The 15275-nt window shown below is 45.5% G+C and overlaps 1 protein-coding gene across 1 annotated transcript; it reads right to left on the bottom strand.

Annotated features, from left to right (window-relative positions):
* Nucleotides 1-627: 627 nt before the first annotated feature.
* On the bottom strand, nt 628-9409 carry HSPA13 (heat shock protein family A (Hsp70) member 13). Its single transcript, XM_041414790.1, has 5 exons — nt 9355-9409; nt 7514-7854; nt 5637-5850; nt 4898-5065; nt 628-3988 (listed from the first exon to the last, which is right to left on the bottom strand). Exons 1-5 carry the CDS (start codon nt 9377-9379, stop codon nt 3315-3317), a joined length of 1422 nt encoding a protein of 473 aa, XP_041270724.1. The 5' UTR covers nt 9380-9409; the 3' UTR covers nt 628-3314.
* Nucleotides 9410-15275: the final 5866 nt, after the last annotated feature.

Genomic DNA, 15275 nt, shown 5'->3' with positions numbered 1-15275 from the left:
CCCACCAAACACCAGGGCACCAGCCAGCACAAACAAAGCCATGTGCGAGCTGGGCAGCTTGGCACACACCCCTGACCTTCCTCCTCCAAACAGGAATTCCCTGAACTTCCTTGGTATTTGGGAATTGGGTTCTAGTCTTGTCCTGTGGCACTGCTCATAGGAAGCGTGGGATAGGCAGGAGACCAGAGCAGACCTGAAGAATGAGGCTCATAAGGGGCCAGGACTCTGTCATTCCCTCTAACAGGAAGGAGCAGGGAGCAGAACCTGCTTATGCCCTGCTCTCACTTCATTCCCCCCAGTGCTCAAACATCCCACATGCACCACCCTCTCAGGAGCTGCTTCCGTCAGCCCTGCTTGTTGCCTTGCTGTACGCTTTCCTGGCAGGATCACAAGAGAAACTAGGAAGAAGTTGAGGAGGAACTCTCCCTCACAGGAAGAGACATGTTTCTGCTTTTGCCAGCTTTGAAACATTTATGAAACACTGTAATTGTTCAGGCTCTGCAGACTTTACAGCTCCCCAAGACAACGCAGATGTACAAACTCACAGCTGACACAACCTCATCTTCTACACTTCAAGGGAATTTGAGGAAGACAGAATTTCCTTGAGAAAGTGAAAGAAGACAGATCCAAGGGGTAGAAATTGCTTTTATTAAAAAAATCTAAAAGGTTATTTATAAAATGCATTTCATCATTTGCACTGGGAAAGAATTAGGGAACACACAACTGTTGAGGCCTCTTGATGCTTTAGGAATTTCAACTCACCAAACAAGCCTTAGCTAGAGAAATTGGTTACACACCTACCACTACAGGCAATCATAAGGATTACAGAAAGATTTCAGCCTTCAAGTATCAACTTTTTTACAGAGAGACTTTTGGTAAGCAGCCCATGTGCATACCTGGAAATATCCACTTAATGCAGTGGACTCATCTTTAAAATTTGTTTGTGCCAAAATACAGTATTAAAACATACAAAATAAATAATTCAGAAAAATTAATAAATAAGGATGCATTGTGATATCCAGTGTATAGTAACTTCTCTGCTAAAAAAATCCAACCTGTATAGACCTCTGAATAAATACCCTTTTGTGGATTTAGTTTTTACAAGTAAACAACCTGCCCTTCCCTTTCAGTTCCCAGATTAACACTGAAGGAGATTCAACTCCCCCAGGGTGAAGGAGGATGTGAAAGAAAAAAGTACTTCATTTATTTGCTTTGAGAGTTTTAACAGCTCCTACCTAACTTGTCCCAAAACTGCAAAAGCTTTTAATAGTTTAACTTCTCTGTGATGTGGTTCTGTTTCTATATGGGTCTGCTTGTTTTACACAGTACATTAATGAAGACCAAAGTCCTACTGTAACTCCAGTGGATTTTGAGATGAGCTTACAGCAGGGCAGAAGGAAAGGCCACAATGACTATAAAGAGTTGGTGCAGCTGTTGAACACACATATTTATGTCTGCAAAGCAAAGGCCCCCAGCAGCAACTGAGGACTGCATTTATCCATGGTGTCACTGAAGAGGCACTTCTTTCACTGCAGGAGTTTTACTTACTGGTAGCTCCATACAGACTTAGTTGGGGTCACTTTCAAAGAGGCACAAAGGAAAGAAAGAATCCTCAAATAAAAAAAAAAAACTTCCTCGTTTTCAATGCAGGAAAATTAAGCAGATGTCAGCAGTACTTTGGGAATCCTCTGTCAAGTTAAACAATGCTGATGGAATGGCTGTGTGCAACTGTGATTCAATTTAAGAGGTTTTTAATTGGATTACTTCAAAGATGCATTTAGACAATAGCTATGCAAACAGCTGAATCAGCACAATTGATTTATGGCAGTGCCATAAATCAGGCCTACTGCCAGAAGAGTAATAAGCCTATTTTAATATAGTCATAGGTTAAAACAATAAATCTCAGCCCTACACTTTATCTTAGCAAGGTTAATACAAAATTATTCTGGAGAAGACAAGAAAATCCTTAAAACCACCTATTACTAGAGCTTACTTGGTGAAGACTGGGCTGATGGATGTTGAAACCAGTCTCAACTGAATGACATGTTTTTTGGTAGGAAGTTCCAAGCAGATAATAGAATTCAGCTGGTGCTTGATTGTTGCTTAATCCCTCCAAAGAGAGAACTGACACCAATTCGTTTTTTCTTCAGATCAGTAACTTTGTTCTCCTCACAACACATTTTCAAGGTATCTGGACAGTGATCTATTTGCCTAAGAGTCCTAAGAAGTGCCACCTCAAACCCTAAGTTACACACAACACTGTTTCTTTCCCAACAGGACAGCTACAACCTCTGTTCAGTTTAGAGTAGGGATATGAAAAAACTTGAAACCACCTAAGAGCTAAAAAGCACAAAGTAGTTGGGTCAATTTTCATTCACTAGGGCTACAGGAATTCCATTTCATCCAGGCCATCCCTTCTGTCCCACATTCTGCACGAGGACAGTATGGCTTGGGGTACTTCAGGGAGAAGATGTCACACACTTGTAGATGCAGAATGATTAAATTCTTGGTTGGTTAAATTCAAGGGAAGACAGGCAGGTGTGGGTTCAAGATACATAAATTACCTGCAGTTTTAAAATAAGGCAGGGGCAGGTATGAATATTTGGCAATATACCCTTGTTCTCTGTGGAGAACACCACTGGTAAAACAGCAGCACCTGTGTTTAACCATCACAGCCAGGTCAGGAATTAAGCCCTTGGAGACCAAGAAACTGCACTGGCAAGAGCTACGTTTTCAATAAGGTTTCCTAATCATGGGACAATTTGCCACGGAGCCTCAGCATACCATTATGCTGTTATGAACAGCAGAAGAATCAAGTGAATGCCTCAGTCTCATTTAAGCTGCAAGATGCCTTTAGGAAAGGTGCTTAAATGCTCAAATGGCTCAATCTAATAAATAAGTGTAAGCTGAACACTGCCAGTGCTCTGTGCAATAACACTGCTTCAGTCCTTCCAAGTAAATACATGGACCCAGAAGTACCTCAGTACCACATCATCTCAAAACTTTGGTCACACTCCCTTTATGCTTTAAATACACACCGCTCCAGGATTTGCTAATAAAATTTAGCAAGAAAACGTGTGTGTGTCATCACTGGCATTTTCATCCAATATCCCTCTCCAAGTAAACACAGCACACTTCAGAACTCGTTTGTACCTTTAAAGTAACATCAAGCTTTAGCACAGGTAAGTGTCCAATAACACCTAATGGGAACAGGTGAAAATTGAATAGAATGAAGCTAAGATTAGGTTCCATTCCCAGTCAGATAAGTGTGGATCCTGTTGGAGAGCTGGAATGCAATTGAGAAGAGTTTCTTTTCAGTTAAAATTAGTCTTCCGTAAATGTTTGTTAGGGATTTCTATAGCACTGACTTGGAGGGGCCAGGACCCAGCAAGAATTCCTGCTTGGATGGCTACGCCCGTCACAACTGCCAGGTCAGGATCTACGGAGGTGTTGAGTTCCTTTCCAAAGAAGTCCCGAATAACTTCACGTATTTTGGGAATCCGTGTGGAGCCTCCGACTAACACAATTTCATCCACTTCTGCTTTGTGCAGGTGCCCTTCCTGCAGCACCTGTTCAATGGGCACAAGAATCTTCTCAAAAAGGTCCTCATTTAACATCTCAAACAGCTTCCGAGAGATTTCTGTTTCAAACACAACTTCCACAAAGTTATTGTCCTCTACTTTGGAAGTGTCTCCAAGATTTTTCAGGCCTTTTGTGTTTTGTGAGGCCTCGCTCTTTAGCGCACTGCTTGTTTTTACCTGGCTTTTTGCAAGTTCTCTCGTAAGCTCGTTTGCTGGCAGAGTCAACAGCACCCTCAGTGTAGCTGCCTCATGGACAGTCAGGTTCAATTTAACAGCTTCCACGGCCTGTCTGAGGCGGTGAATCTCCTCTTTCTGTGTTGGCAGAGAACCGTACGTTTGACGGAGCTGATCATACAAATACACCATCAACCTCTGATTGAAATCCTGTCCTCCAAGTTTGTTGTTACCTGAAAGATCAGAATAGAAGGCATCAGACAGAGCACCTTCAAAGCCCCAGAAAGCAGCACACTACTTCTCTTTCACTGAGAGATGGTGCTCGAGGGCAAGAACAATCACAGAAGGACCACAAGTACATGACCTCACAGAGCTGTGACAATAGACAAAATTATTGTCCACTGCACACATGAGGGATAATAATTTCCACTGTTTTGTTTTGACTAAAAACAGTAACTCACTTAGTGGACCTCTGTCTAACTAAATCAGAGTGAAGCTGCTGAATCTTTCTTGCTGTCCAACTCTAACTGGACTGAGCAGCAGCAGCAGCTCACATCAGAACTTGCTTGCTGAAGGCAACACCGGCAGCTGTCACTGCACCTCAGAGCTGCGTGCATGCAGGCCAGCTGAAGCATGGCTGTCTCTTCACTAGTGTGACCAAACACTGCTGCCAGAGCTCTGTGCCCAGGGATGAACCATTCCTACACCAATCACAAAACTTTGGGGTTGACGGTCCGTGCATTCCCAAACCCTGCTCAGCTCAACTGACACCAAACACCAGGCAAGGACACACCAAAGCACTGGTCAGTGATCTGTCAATACTCCCAGTGTGGGCAAAGGTGACAAAAGGATTTTAAACAATCCCAACCCCGCAAAAGTTCGGTCACAGTAAGTGTAACATGCACCAGCACTTTGTTAGTGGGCACAAAAGTTAACAGACATGGATAAAATGAAACCACAACTTACACCTCTGGGTCAGCCAAAACCTACGACTCTGTGGTCTTAATTGCTGAAAGCTGCCACAAACCTAATTTTGCATGAAAAATTAGTGACATGGTTGGTATGTTTTAGAAGTCCCTCCAATAGCGACTTCAGGTGCACCTTTCCTCCCACTCCTTGAGGAACAAAAGCACTTTTCTCACCTGCCATGGCTCGCGTGATGAACATCCCTCCCATCTTGTTCAACAGAGACACGTCCAAAGTTCCTCCACCCAAATCCACCACCAGAACATTAAACACATCAGCTTTGTGCAGCCCATAAGCCATAGCAGCAGCTGTGGGCTCGTTGATTACTCGCAAAACGCTGAGCCCTAGGAAGAGCAGAGACAACAAGCAACACTCAGGTACACCTCAGAAAACTGCAGTTCTTACAGCAGAATGACATTTGCCATTACTTGTTGGGGCTTTTTCAAACACACCCAAGTTAAGTGTCACATCTAAAGGAAGTATTTTCCTAAGCAGTAATACGCGATGAACTCTTTTCCTTACTTAATCCTAAAACTGTTTCAGCACCAGGGTGAAATCACGAACCATAATGTGCCCAAACACACTGCTTCCAGATGAACCTTGCTAAGGAGATTTATTTTATACATTCTATTTCTCTCTGAATGATTGTCCAAGGGTGCTCTATATAGTCTCCCTATTTGGAGATTATGAAAAAGACTATTTTCCCTGAAGTAAAGCTTACTTCCAGCCATCTATGTCTGCATTAGCCGGCTGCACCTGTTGGTACTCAGAAGTTCTCAGCTGTTTTTCACAATAAATCCATTCTAAGCTTCTCTATCACTGATTCACAGTTTTTGTATTCTCTACAAAGACCTTACTGTTAGTGAAACAGACCTCAAGCTCTCCAAGAAAAACTCTGGAACAGAGAGACATCACCTGCAAGGTTAGCTGCCTTAATGGTAGAATTCCGCTGCCTTTCATCAAACTCTGCTGGCACGGAGATGACTGCCTTGGAAATGGACATGCCAAGGTTGGCTTCTGCCATTTGCTTCAGTTTCAGCAGCAGCTTAGAGCCAATGCCCTCTGGAGTGATGTGAAAGGTTTCATTAGTTGTCACAGAAAATTCAGCTAATCCATTCTTGTTGACAATCTAGAAGGATAAAGCGACACAACCCCCAAGTGAGAAATCTTCCTACACTCCCCCACCCTGTTCCCACCAAATATTTTATTTGCATGTAATCTCTTTATTCTGAAAAAGTTTAAATGTGCTTTTGCCATTTCTGGGCCACTTTTATTCCTTGATTAGGAGGATTATGCAAAACATGCCTCTCCAGGGGTGAAAGTATAACCAAACAAATGACACCCACTATGCCCCAGTAAAATACATTAAAAAAAGTTAAGACCTAGAAACTTGGAGTCAACTTCCAACACCAAAGACAGAATGGATGGTTTTTCAAGCATTAGGTTACTTTTCAGGTTTCTGAAAGGAAACAAGCAGCTTGGTACTGAAACAGCTTCTCTTAACAATATTTAAAAATTAAAAAGGCTTCAAAGACCACTTGCAGTACACAATTTTTTTTTTTCAACAAATTCTGCACCATGCTCATATAATGCAGGTTAGTTTTCTTAAAGCCACTTTCAGGTTCTGCTGCTGGTCAAGTAAGTAGTAAAGTGCTGAATGAAAAAACACTGGGACAGAGAAGATGTGGCTTTAAAACCTTTTTGGGTTTTGGTTTTTTGAGGGGAGAGGTTTGTTGATTTTTGTTTGTTTGTGTTTTTATTTTACAATTTCAGGGAGAAGTAAAGTTTCAGCAAAGCACAGTTAGCACTTCCAGTTTAAATTTATCCTTTCAGAGATGGGACTGGAAGGTTACCCAGGAACACATTTCTCAGTAGGGAAACACAGGGTCCTCTGGAAAATCATTAAGCAGAGGTACACAACTTCCACAACCATTTCCTTCTACTCTCTGGAAACCTCTTACGGTTTTCAGGCACATCACACTGGGCCAAATGACTCAAGGTCTGACAAGATGATCAACCACATTTCAGGTATCATAGAATCAGGTTGGAGGGATCTTACAGCTCATCTCCTTCCAACCCTCTGCCAGTGGCAGAGACACTTTCCACTAGACAAGGCTGCTCAGAGCCCCATCCAACTTGGCCTTGAACACTTCTGAGGATGGGACGTCCGCAACTTCTCTAGGAAACCTGTGCCAGGGCCTCACAGTGTACAGTACCACCCTCACAAAAACAAAAAATGTTTTTCCTAATCTCTAATAGGAAAAAAACCTACTCTCCTTGGCTTGAAGCCCTTCCCCCTTGTCCTGTCACTCTATCCTCTTGTCAAAAGTCCCTCTCCATCTTTCTTGTGGGCTCTCTTCAGGTACTGGGAGACCCCAGTTAGGTCACCCCAGAGCCTGCTCTTTCCTAGGCAGAACAATCCCAGTTCTCTCAGCCTTTCCTCACAGCAGAGCTGCTCCATCCCTCTGATCACCTTGGTGCCTCCTCTGGCCTGGCTCCAGCGGTTCCCTGTCCTTGCTGTGCTGGGAGCCCAGAGCTGGATGCAGCCCTGCAGGTGGGGTCTCAGCAGAGCGGGGCAGAGGGGCAGAATCCCCTCCCTGCCCTGCTGCCCACGGGGCTTTGGATGAGCCCAGCACACGGGGGGATCTGGGCTCCCAATGGCCAGGGCATGTCCAGCCCCTCACCCACCAGCAACTGCAGGGCTGCTCTGGATCTGTTCATCCCCAGACTGGATTGTGTCCTGCAGGACATCCCTTACTGCTTGGAGAGAACTGAAGGTGGTGGCTGCCTACCTTAAAGGGATACCTGCTGCTTTCACTTTGCAGTTCTTCCGAAGTGAAGTCTTTGCCAATGAATCTCTTGGCATCGTAGATGGTGTTCTGAGGATTGGCATCGGCCAGTTCCAGGCCTTCGTACCCCACATGCACCCCCGTGTCCGTGAAGGAGACGACGCTGGGGATGCTGCTGTGCCCGTCCTCATCCGTGATGACCTTCACGGCCCCGCTGCCAGGCAGGAAGACGCCGACGGAGCAGTAGGTGGTGCCCAGGTCGATCCCGATCACCCTGGGGGTGGGCATGGGCAGATACTGCTGTGCCAGGTAGCTGGCTAAGAGCAGGGCCAGCACAGCAGAGCCTGAAACACGGAGTTGGGAACAGCAGGGTTAGGGCACCAACTCTGCAAACCCACAAGTCGATGACACGGTGTGACACGCTGCACCTCCTGCAGCTTTATTTCACACCCCTGGGTGTGAAATAGCTGGGTAGCTACCTAATTAGTTTTTAATTTCCTGCTCAACAGAGAGTGGCTAGAAGTCATGAATTTAAGGCATTAAGTATTAAACTGATTAAGGAAAAAAAGCCCAAGAGACAGCCAAGCCAAAAATATAACCACACTGTAATAATTCTATTTCTCTCTGTATGTTTCTGCAATAATGCAGGCTAATTAGTACTTCTGAAAGAGTTGCATATGAATGATCCTAAAAGGACATCGAGTTAATGGGGCCACCCAAAATCACAGTGAAAGTACGAACTCACAATTCTAACACCTCCAGCTTCACCGGAAGGCTAAAAATAAGGGGAGAGAAACCCATAGCACCTCGTTCTGTTTCAGCCATAGCTCCCAAAAAAGCATATTCCCACACCTCTGAATCCTTCCTGTACCTTGAAACCCAAGGGAAGACCAGTTTATGTGCAGAAGAGTTTGTTTGTTTAGTTAATTTTCTTTTAATTTTACTTATAATCAACAGACACAGGAAACACAAAAGTCTAGCATCAAGTAATAGCTCAGACAATTACCAAAAAAAGGCGTCAACAAACAAAATCTCAACAAGAAATGAAAATAAGTTAAATTTCAACATGACCTCTTCATTTTTTTTTTCTTTTTCCCATCAGGGAAGGGTGGTCATAAAAGTGCTTCAAACAGACTGGTTGGAAACCTCTGGCTTGCTCTGGGCTGCAAATCTTCGCAGGCACTTCTGAGCAATGTGCCACTGAGCACTCAGGCTTTCACAGAATCCCACAATGGGTCAGGCTGGAAGGGACCACAGGGGTCATCTGGTCCCACACCCCGGCTCAAGCAGGGCCATCCCAGAGTACACGGCACACGATTGCATCCAGATGGTTCTGGAATATCTCCAGTGTTGGAGATTCCACACCCTCTCTGGGGGATGTGTTCCAGTGTTTGGTCACTGCACACTGAAGAATTTCTTCCTCATGTTCAGGTGAAACTTCCCGTGCATCAATTCCTGCCCATTGCCTCTTGTCCCATTGCTGGGCACCAGTGAGCAGAGCCTGGTCCCTGCTCTGACCCCTCCCTGCAGGAACTGGGAAGAATACATTGATAAAGTTCCCTCCCAGTCGTCTTTTCTCGAGGCTCAACAGCCCCAGTCCCCTTAGCCTTTGCTTCTGAAAGGTCCAGTCCCTCATCACCTCTGTTGCCCTCCGCTGGACCCGCTAGAGGAGTGCCGTGTCTCTGCTGTTCAGAGGAGCCCAGAATTGGACACAGCATAACACACCGAGTACGGGACGCTCGTGCCACCCTGGTGAGCCAGCCGAGGCGACATCGGTGGCAGAAAGACGCGAGAGAGGAAGCAAAATCCCAAAACCCCGCAGCCCAGCCGCGCCGCCACCTCACCCAGCACTGCCATCTGCCCCGCCATGTCTGCCCGTGACTCTGCCGCTGACGGCTCTTTCCGGGCCGCGCGGGGCACGCAGGGAACGGTAGTACACATATCCCGCCCGCCCCGCTGCTGCTATGGACCCAAAAACCACAACTCCCAATCTGCATCGCGGCGCAGCCGGTTCCGGCGGGTACCAGCCAATGGCGGGGAGGCGCGTTACCGGTGAGCAGGGGAGGCGGTGTGTGCCCTCTCAGAGGCGCATGCGCAGGCGGAGTTGTGGTGGCTGCTGGGAGCGGTAGTCCCGGGCCCTGGCGCCATGGTGCTCTGCGGCCTCCCGCCAGCGTGAGGCGTTAGAGACCGCGGCTGTGGCGGAGGTTGGAGCAGGACATCTTCCTTTATCCCCCTCGGTTTTGAACTACAAAGTACCGAAACCCCCTCGGCAAGGGTTTCGACAGAGCCTGGCCGTGGTGTCTTTCACACGGCCAAGAGCCAGGTTCGGAAAGGAGACCTTGTTTATTCTGCACGGGGTGCAAGGTAGAAGCTTTCCACAAATCAAGCACACCGACTGTCAAAACTTTACAATAAATATATGCAGTTCAGCAAACAAATCACAGTTCGCTGGCTAAAAGTTACCCAGTTCTCTTGTTAATGGTGAGGGGAGACTTCCTTCTTGCCCTCCTGGCATTCAGAGAAGCAAGGAGAGTGCAGGTGGAACCTGCCCCTCAAATGCAGCCTGGAGGGGCGGGATTGGCAGCCGCCCCCAGAAATGCAGTCTGAACTACTCTGGGTTTGCTTCTCATCCCTTGTCCCTCCCCTCTCCTCTGCTCCCCTCTCAAGGAGTAATGGATTCAGCTTCTTGTAGAGCAGGTTTCTGTTTTAGGCAGAAGTATAAGTTAGAAGCTTTTTAAATTGAAAAATATTCAGAAAATAGTAGCAAAAAGCATAGTGGAAGAAAGGTTAGACTAAGTCTTATTGCAGTTACCATCTCCAGCATCTTTGTTTCTCCTAAGTGATGGAAAGACACATAATCCAAAAGTAATTCCCAGGAGCTCACTTCTTAAAAGCATCTTCTATGTGCAAAGAAAGTGGCACTGCTTTAACTAAATAGTAAAAAATGCATTCATCCTCCACTTATGGTTAACATATAGTGATGTGCTTCATTCTCAGCATGAGAAAGTGGAAACTCTATGGAAAGGGAAGGAAAGGTTAAACCATTCAGCCTCTTTAATGACTCATGATCTGCCTGTTTCCTAATTACTTAGGTAATTTAATTTATTTTCTTAATTTCTTTTGCATACTTTCATAATTTTTCTTGAAGTGGGATCATTGTAATTGTGCTCATTCTTAAGTGGGGGAAAACTCATAATAGTTGTTTACAGTATTTCTTCATCCATGTAACTCATGAGCGGGCACTTTGTGTTTTGTGCCACTGTCAGTGGAGCAGAAAAAAAGGTTTAGCACAAACAGGGCTAATCAAACACAATCAAACCTCTCAGGATTTTGATATTTAATAGCAGCTTTTTTTTAATACATAGGGAGCATCTGAAATATGATGCTGCAGAGTGCAGATATGTAAGGATGTGTTCAAAAAAATACAAGCCCCTCATTTCAGAGATTCTTTCCTTTTCTAGAGCAGAGGCTGGGCTTTGGTTTTTGTCCTCTAAAAGACTTTGGGATCACTTGTTACCACACCTGACCAAGGACAGAACTCAAATACCTTTTTTTTTTTTTTTTTTTTTTTTTTTTCTGTATAATTTCCGTTCTATTTCTCTTTAGCAAAGCAGCTTAATGAATTCAGTGTGTCAGTCAAGGCCTCCCCAGCTGACTGGCTCCCTGGAGGCCTGGCTGTTCCTGCAGGATTACACAGCACAGGCCACCTGCCTTGGAGTCAAGTCAAGGGGAGCATCTCAGCAGGCTTTCTGCCCTGCAGCAGAGCTCTGCCGTGCCAGAAGCTTCTGCAGAAGCCACTGACTCCCCTGTAGCTGCTTTGGGCTGCTGCAGAGTTTGAGGGCTCGGTCCACCACAAGTATTCTGTAGTTCATTGAGCACATGCTCTTCAGCAGATGTGCTTAAAAGAAGTCCACAAGTGCCTAATTATTTCCCTCCACGTCTTCTCCATGACCTAATTAGGACCTGCTCATGGAGACTCCTGGACTGTGCACAGTGATGGCAGACTTGTCTTGCATCTCCAAAATAGGCAGAATTAATCCTAGTGACCTTGCCCTTGTGGTTTTGGGCATTACCACTGTGTCTTCTGTATCACCTTTTTTAACCTACTCTTGTTTGTGAGAGCGAGGCCTGTCTTGATTTGCCTCCATTATCTGAGGGAGTGCTACACTCAGGAATGGATTGTTCAGGAACACAAGGGAACATTCAGTGTTTCTGAATGAGAAAATGGCTTAATTTTGCACAGAATAATTCAATATTCATTGGGCAATAGAGGGAGAGGCTTATTTGACTGGGAGAGAAAGCTATGGTGCCTCTGCCCCACAGAGTGCCTCATGGGGATAGCACAAATGTGTTTGGGGCAGACACTGGAAGGCTGGTCTTTGTTTTCCTGGAATGCTGTGCTTTTGCCACTGCCCTGCAGCAGCAGGCAGGGCACGTACTCCGTGGTGAGCACCCTCACCTGAGGGTGGGCAGTGCAAGTTCAGTCCTGCACAGCTGCTTTGCAAAAGCTGTGATAAAGCTTCTCAGTGTGCCCCTGAGTGAGGTGCTGCAGTGCCAGGGGCTGCTAGTCCTGAGCTGCTTGCCTTGGACACCTGGGCTGGGCCACACCAAGTGGCCTTTGGCCACCACACCCTGGGACCCCAGCACCTGCCTCTGCCTATAAAGGGGGTGTGCAGCCAACTCCCTCTGAGGGGCTGGGCAAATGCTTGTTTATCCTTCTTGGTGCCTCTGTTCACTCTGGTAGTAAGCTGTTTATGACATTTCAAACGCTTTTCGGGGATTAATTTCCTTCAAGGGGCTGTTCTTTTCCCCTGGTGCTTTGATAGGTGGAGGTAAACATGTTTTTGTCTGCAAGTAGCTTGAGGGAGGGAATTGTTCTTACAATGTAAGAGCAGAGGCTGGTTTTAAAACAGTCTCCCATCAGATGTGAACTGGTGTCTGCAGGAAAAATCCTGCTGCACTGGGGATTATCACTCAAACCCTACACCTGTGATGTGCTAAACACAGTTCAAGCATTCGGTGCGCGTGGAATCAAATACAGCTTGTTTTCATTTGCAGGATGCTTTGCATCAGCTGTATCCTTGCATTTGGAGAAAAGGGAATTGAGTTTGCAAAGCATCCTCTTTTCTGCTGTTGTGTAAAACAGGATTTCAACTTTCTAGGGTGTACTCGGTGAGTGCTTTCTGCATTGTGTCAGCCAGTGTCTAAAACTGAAACACACAATGCTGGGATGTGGTCAAAGCACAGTGTGATCCCGTCAACCCAGGATGATCAATCTGTGTTTTCCCACTATGAAGGAGGAAGGGGGAGAAGGATTGAGATCACTTTTTAGGTGGAGAGTAGCATCACTGTCTCTCTGAGAAGGGAGGTGGTTGATGCAAGGTATTTAAGAGATGCTAGAATCTGAAACCTCATTTTCAGTTTTTAACTTAGATAACAGTGCCTTAGTGCGAGCACGTTGTCAAAATTGCAGAGGTTCCTGATAGCTCCTTTCCCTAATTAAAACACTGATCTTCTCCTGCTGTATATGCTTGGGAAAGGGATGAATTTCACCAGCCTTCCTCTGACAGTTCAGTGTCAGGCAGCTGGATAGAGGAGCACAGCCTTCAATTTAGATGCAGAAGTTTCCATTAAAATTCCAGCACACAGTCTGAGGATTTTTCGCTCCTGTTGAGTGGCTGACTGGCTGGGCAGGGGTGTGCTGCATTCTCCATTAGTCATAAACTCACTTCCCAGCTGGAGGCAGCGGCTCGGGGCTTCTCCAGGATCCACAACCCCGGAAAGTTGAACCACGAGGCGTGGGAGGAGTGCAAGAAGCACCCAGCAGATGTCTCTGCCATGCAGCATTCCTTCCCCAGATTGCTTTTGGTGTCTGACAGATACCTGCAGATTCATATAAAGCATATTAACCTTTAGCAGTAGTTATCCAAAGTCTTGTAAAGGCATAAGTCATGAAAACGGTGCCACATTTTCATTGCAGTTTCTTTAATTGCTTTAACATACCCATTTCACCAAACCCTCATGATATAATTTTGAGGTTAACAATGTTACTGTTTCCCCTTTCATGAATACAGTTGCAGTGATACCAATATAATGTAACCCAGTAGGTGTCTAGGAAAAACAATTTGGAAGAGAAAAGAGATTTTCACAGATTTTTTATCTGTCCCACTTTTCTTCTTGAATTTCATTTGGTCTGAATGCCGATGCAGCTTTCTGTGGTGTGAAAAATAAAAACCAGAGACATTTTATTGAAGAGAGAAGGCATTTTGGCACTTACTGGTCTGGTAACTGAGAGTTTCTCTTCTGCTTGACCATGATGAAGTGGGCCAGTGTTGCAAGGCCAGTGTTACAAGGCCTTGAATTCTCCCCACCACAGCAGCCTGGGGTAGTGGGCCTGAATTGTAGCTTGGCTTGGACTCATGCTGGAGCCTGGAACACATCATCCACCTTGTGCTCAGCTTGGGTGTCCTGTGTGGGAGCAGGGAGAGTGGGGCTGCACGGAGTGACAGGAAAAGAGATCACTCATAGCAGTGTTTGCAGCACCTCACTGTGTGAAGGGCTGCAGAGCTCAAGGATGCGATGGCTGGGAGCCTCATCCTCTGCACCAATCATCATGTGATGATGATAATGAATAAGAGTTCCAGCAGTCTCCCAAGAGGCCACTTTACCTCATTCATGTTGTTGCTGTGTATATGAAATCCATACAGATATCAGTCAGGCTTGTCAATTTGGTCTATTGTAAATGACAACAAAAGGATAAACACAAGAATGCACTCAAATATAGCTGCCTGAACAGTGAACTCCCCAGGCAGAGGAGTTTTGCAGTATGTGTGGATAGAGAAAAGTTCTGTTCTGTTTTGTTGTTTGTTTTTTTGTTGTGTTTGGTTTGGTTTGGTTTTTTGGTTTTTTTGTGGAGTACTGAGGCAGAAATATCAGGGTATCTGTTTTACATTTGTTCTTTTCCTGGAGGCATCACCTACAGTACCTCAGTGGGTTTGTACACTGGATGAGAACTTCTGGGCCTTCACTGTGAATCTTTTGACTGGCACAGAAGATCTATTTCAGTCATCACTTAGAAGTAGCGTTATGGTACTCCAGGAGGAACTATGCTCTGCCTGTTTTCCTAGAAGACCTAGCTCCCTGGCCCATATTGTTTCGAATCCAGGAAGAAATAATAGGTAAGAGCATGTATTCCTCTTTACACTGTGTGAAGCAAAGGAACACTGAAGGTCAGTGACTCAAGAATAAATAACAAGCCTGGAGGGCCAATACAGTTTGAGAAAAGATGTCTCAAACACCATTCCAGAGATCTCATAACAGCATCAACCTTCTTCCATTAATTTTAGGAATCTCTATTAAGCAGTATCATCCAAGATTTGATGGGAGAGAAGTGTCCTCTCCTTGGCTGCTCTTTGGGCAAGGTGGTAGTGTCATTTCCATATGGTTTAGATACAACTGAGATGTGAGCAAGCTCATCCAGCATTATACAAACTCAGTTTTGGTGTCACTCATTCCTGGGTGCCATATGTAAAACCAATAGCACTTGACAGCATAGCCCACCATGCTTCTTTCATACCCTCTGAAATAAGAGTTGAAATGTTGAGAACACAGAGGAAGAAAACTGTGTCATCAGCCTAAGTCAAGGTCCTTAGTGCTGCTTTGTACCTTCCCAGAACCTCTGGTCAATTGGCAACCACTTTGCATTAGTTGTTCCCTGTGCCAAGGCTTGCAACCTACCTGGAGGGCTCTTAAACCTGTTTCTGAC

The sequence above is a fragment of the Onychostruthus taczanowskii genome, unplaced genomic scaffold (assembly GCF_017590055.1).
Source record: "Onychostruthus taczanowskii isolate IOZ18803 unplaced genomic scaffold, ASM1759005v1 scaffold47, whole genome shotgun sequence".
In the NCBI taxonomy this organism is placed as follows: domain Eukaryota; kingdom Metazoa; phylum Chordata; class Aves; order Passeriformes; family Passeridae; genus Onychostruthus; species Onychostruthus taczanowskii.
The sequence above is the reverse complement of the archived record's forward strand: the minus strand, read 5'-3'. Positions and strand labels throughout refer to the sequence as shown.

Coding starts and splice junctions, on each gene's coding strand:
- HSPA13 (XM_041414790.1), bottom strand. CDS start 9,379: ATGGCGGGGCAGATGGCAGTGCTGG. Junction 7,855..9,354: donor GGGGCAGATGGCAGTGCTGG/GTGAGGTGGCGG, acceptor TCCGTGTTTCAG/GCTCTGCTGTGCTGGCCCTG. Junction 5,066..5,636: donor TAAGGCAGCTAACCTTGCAG/GTGATGTCTCTC, acceptor TGCTCTTCCTAG/GGCTCAGCGTTTTGCGAGTA.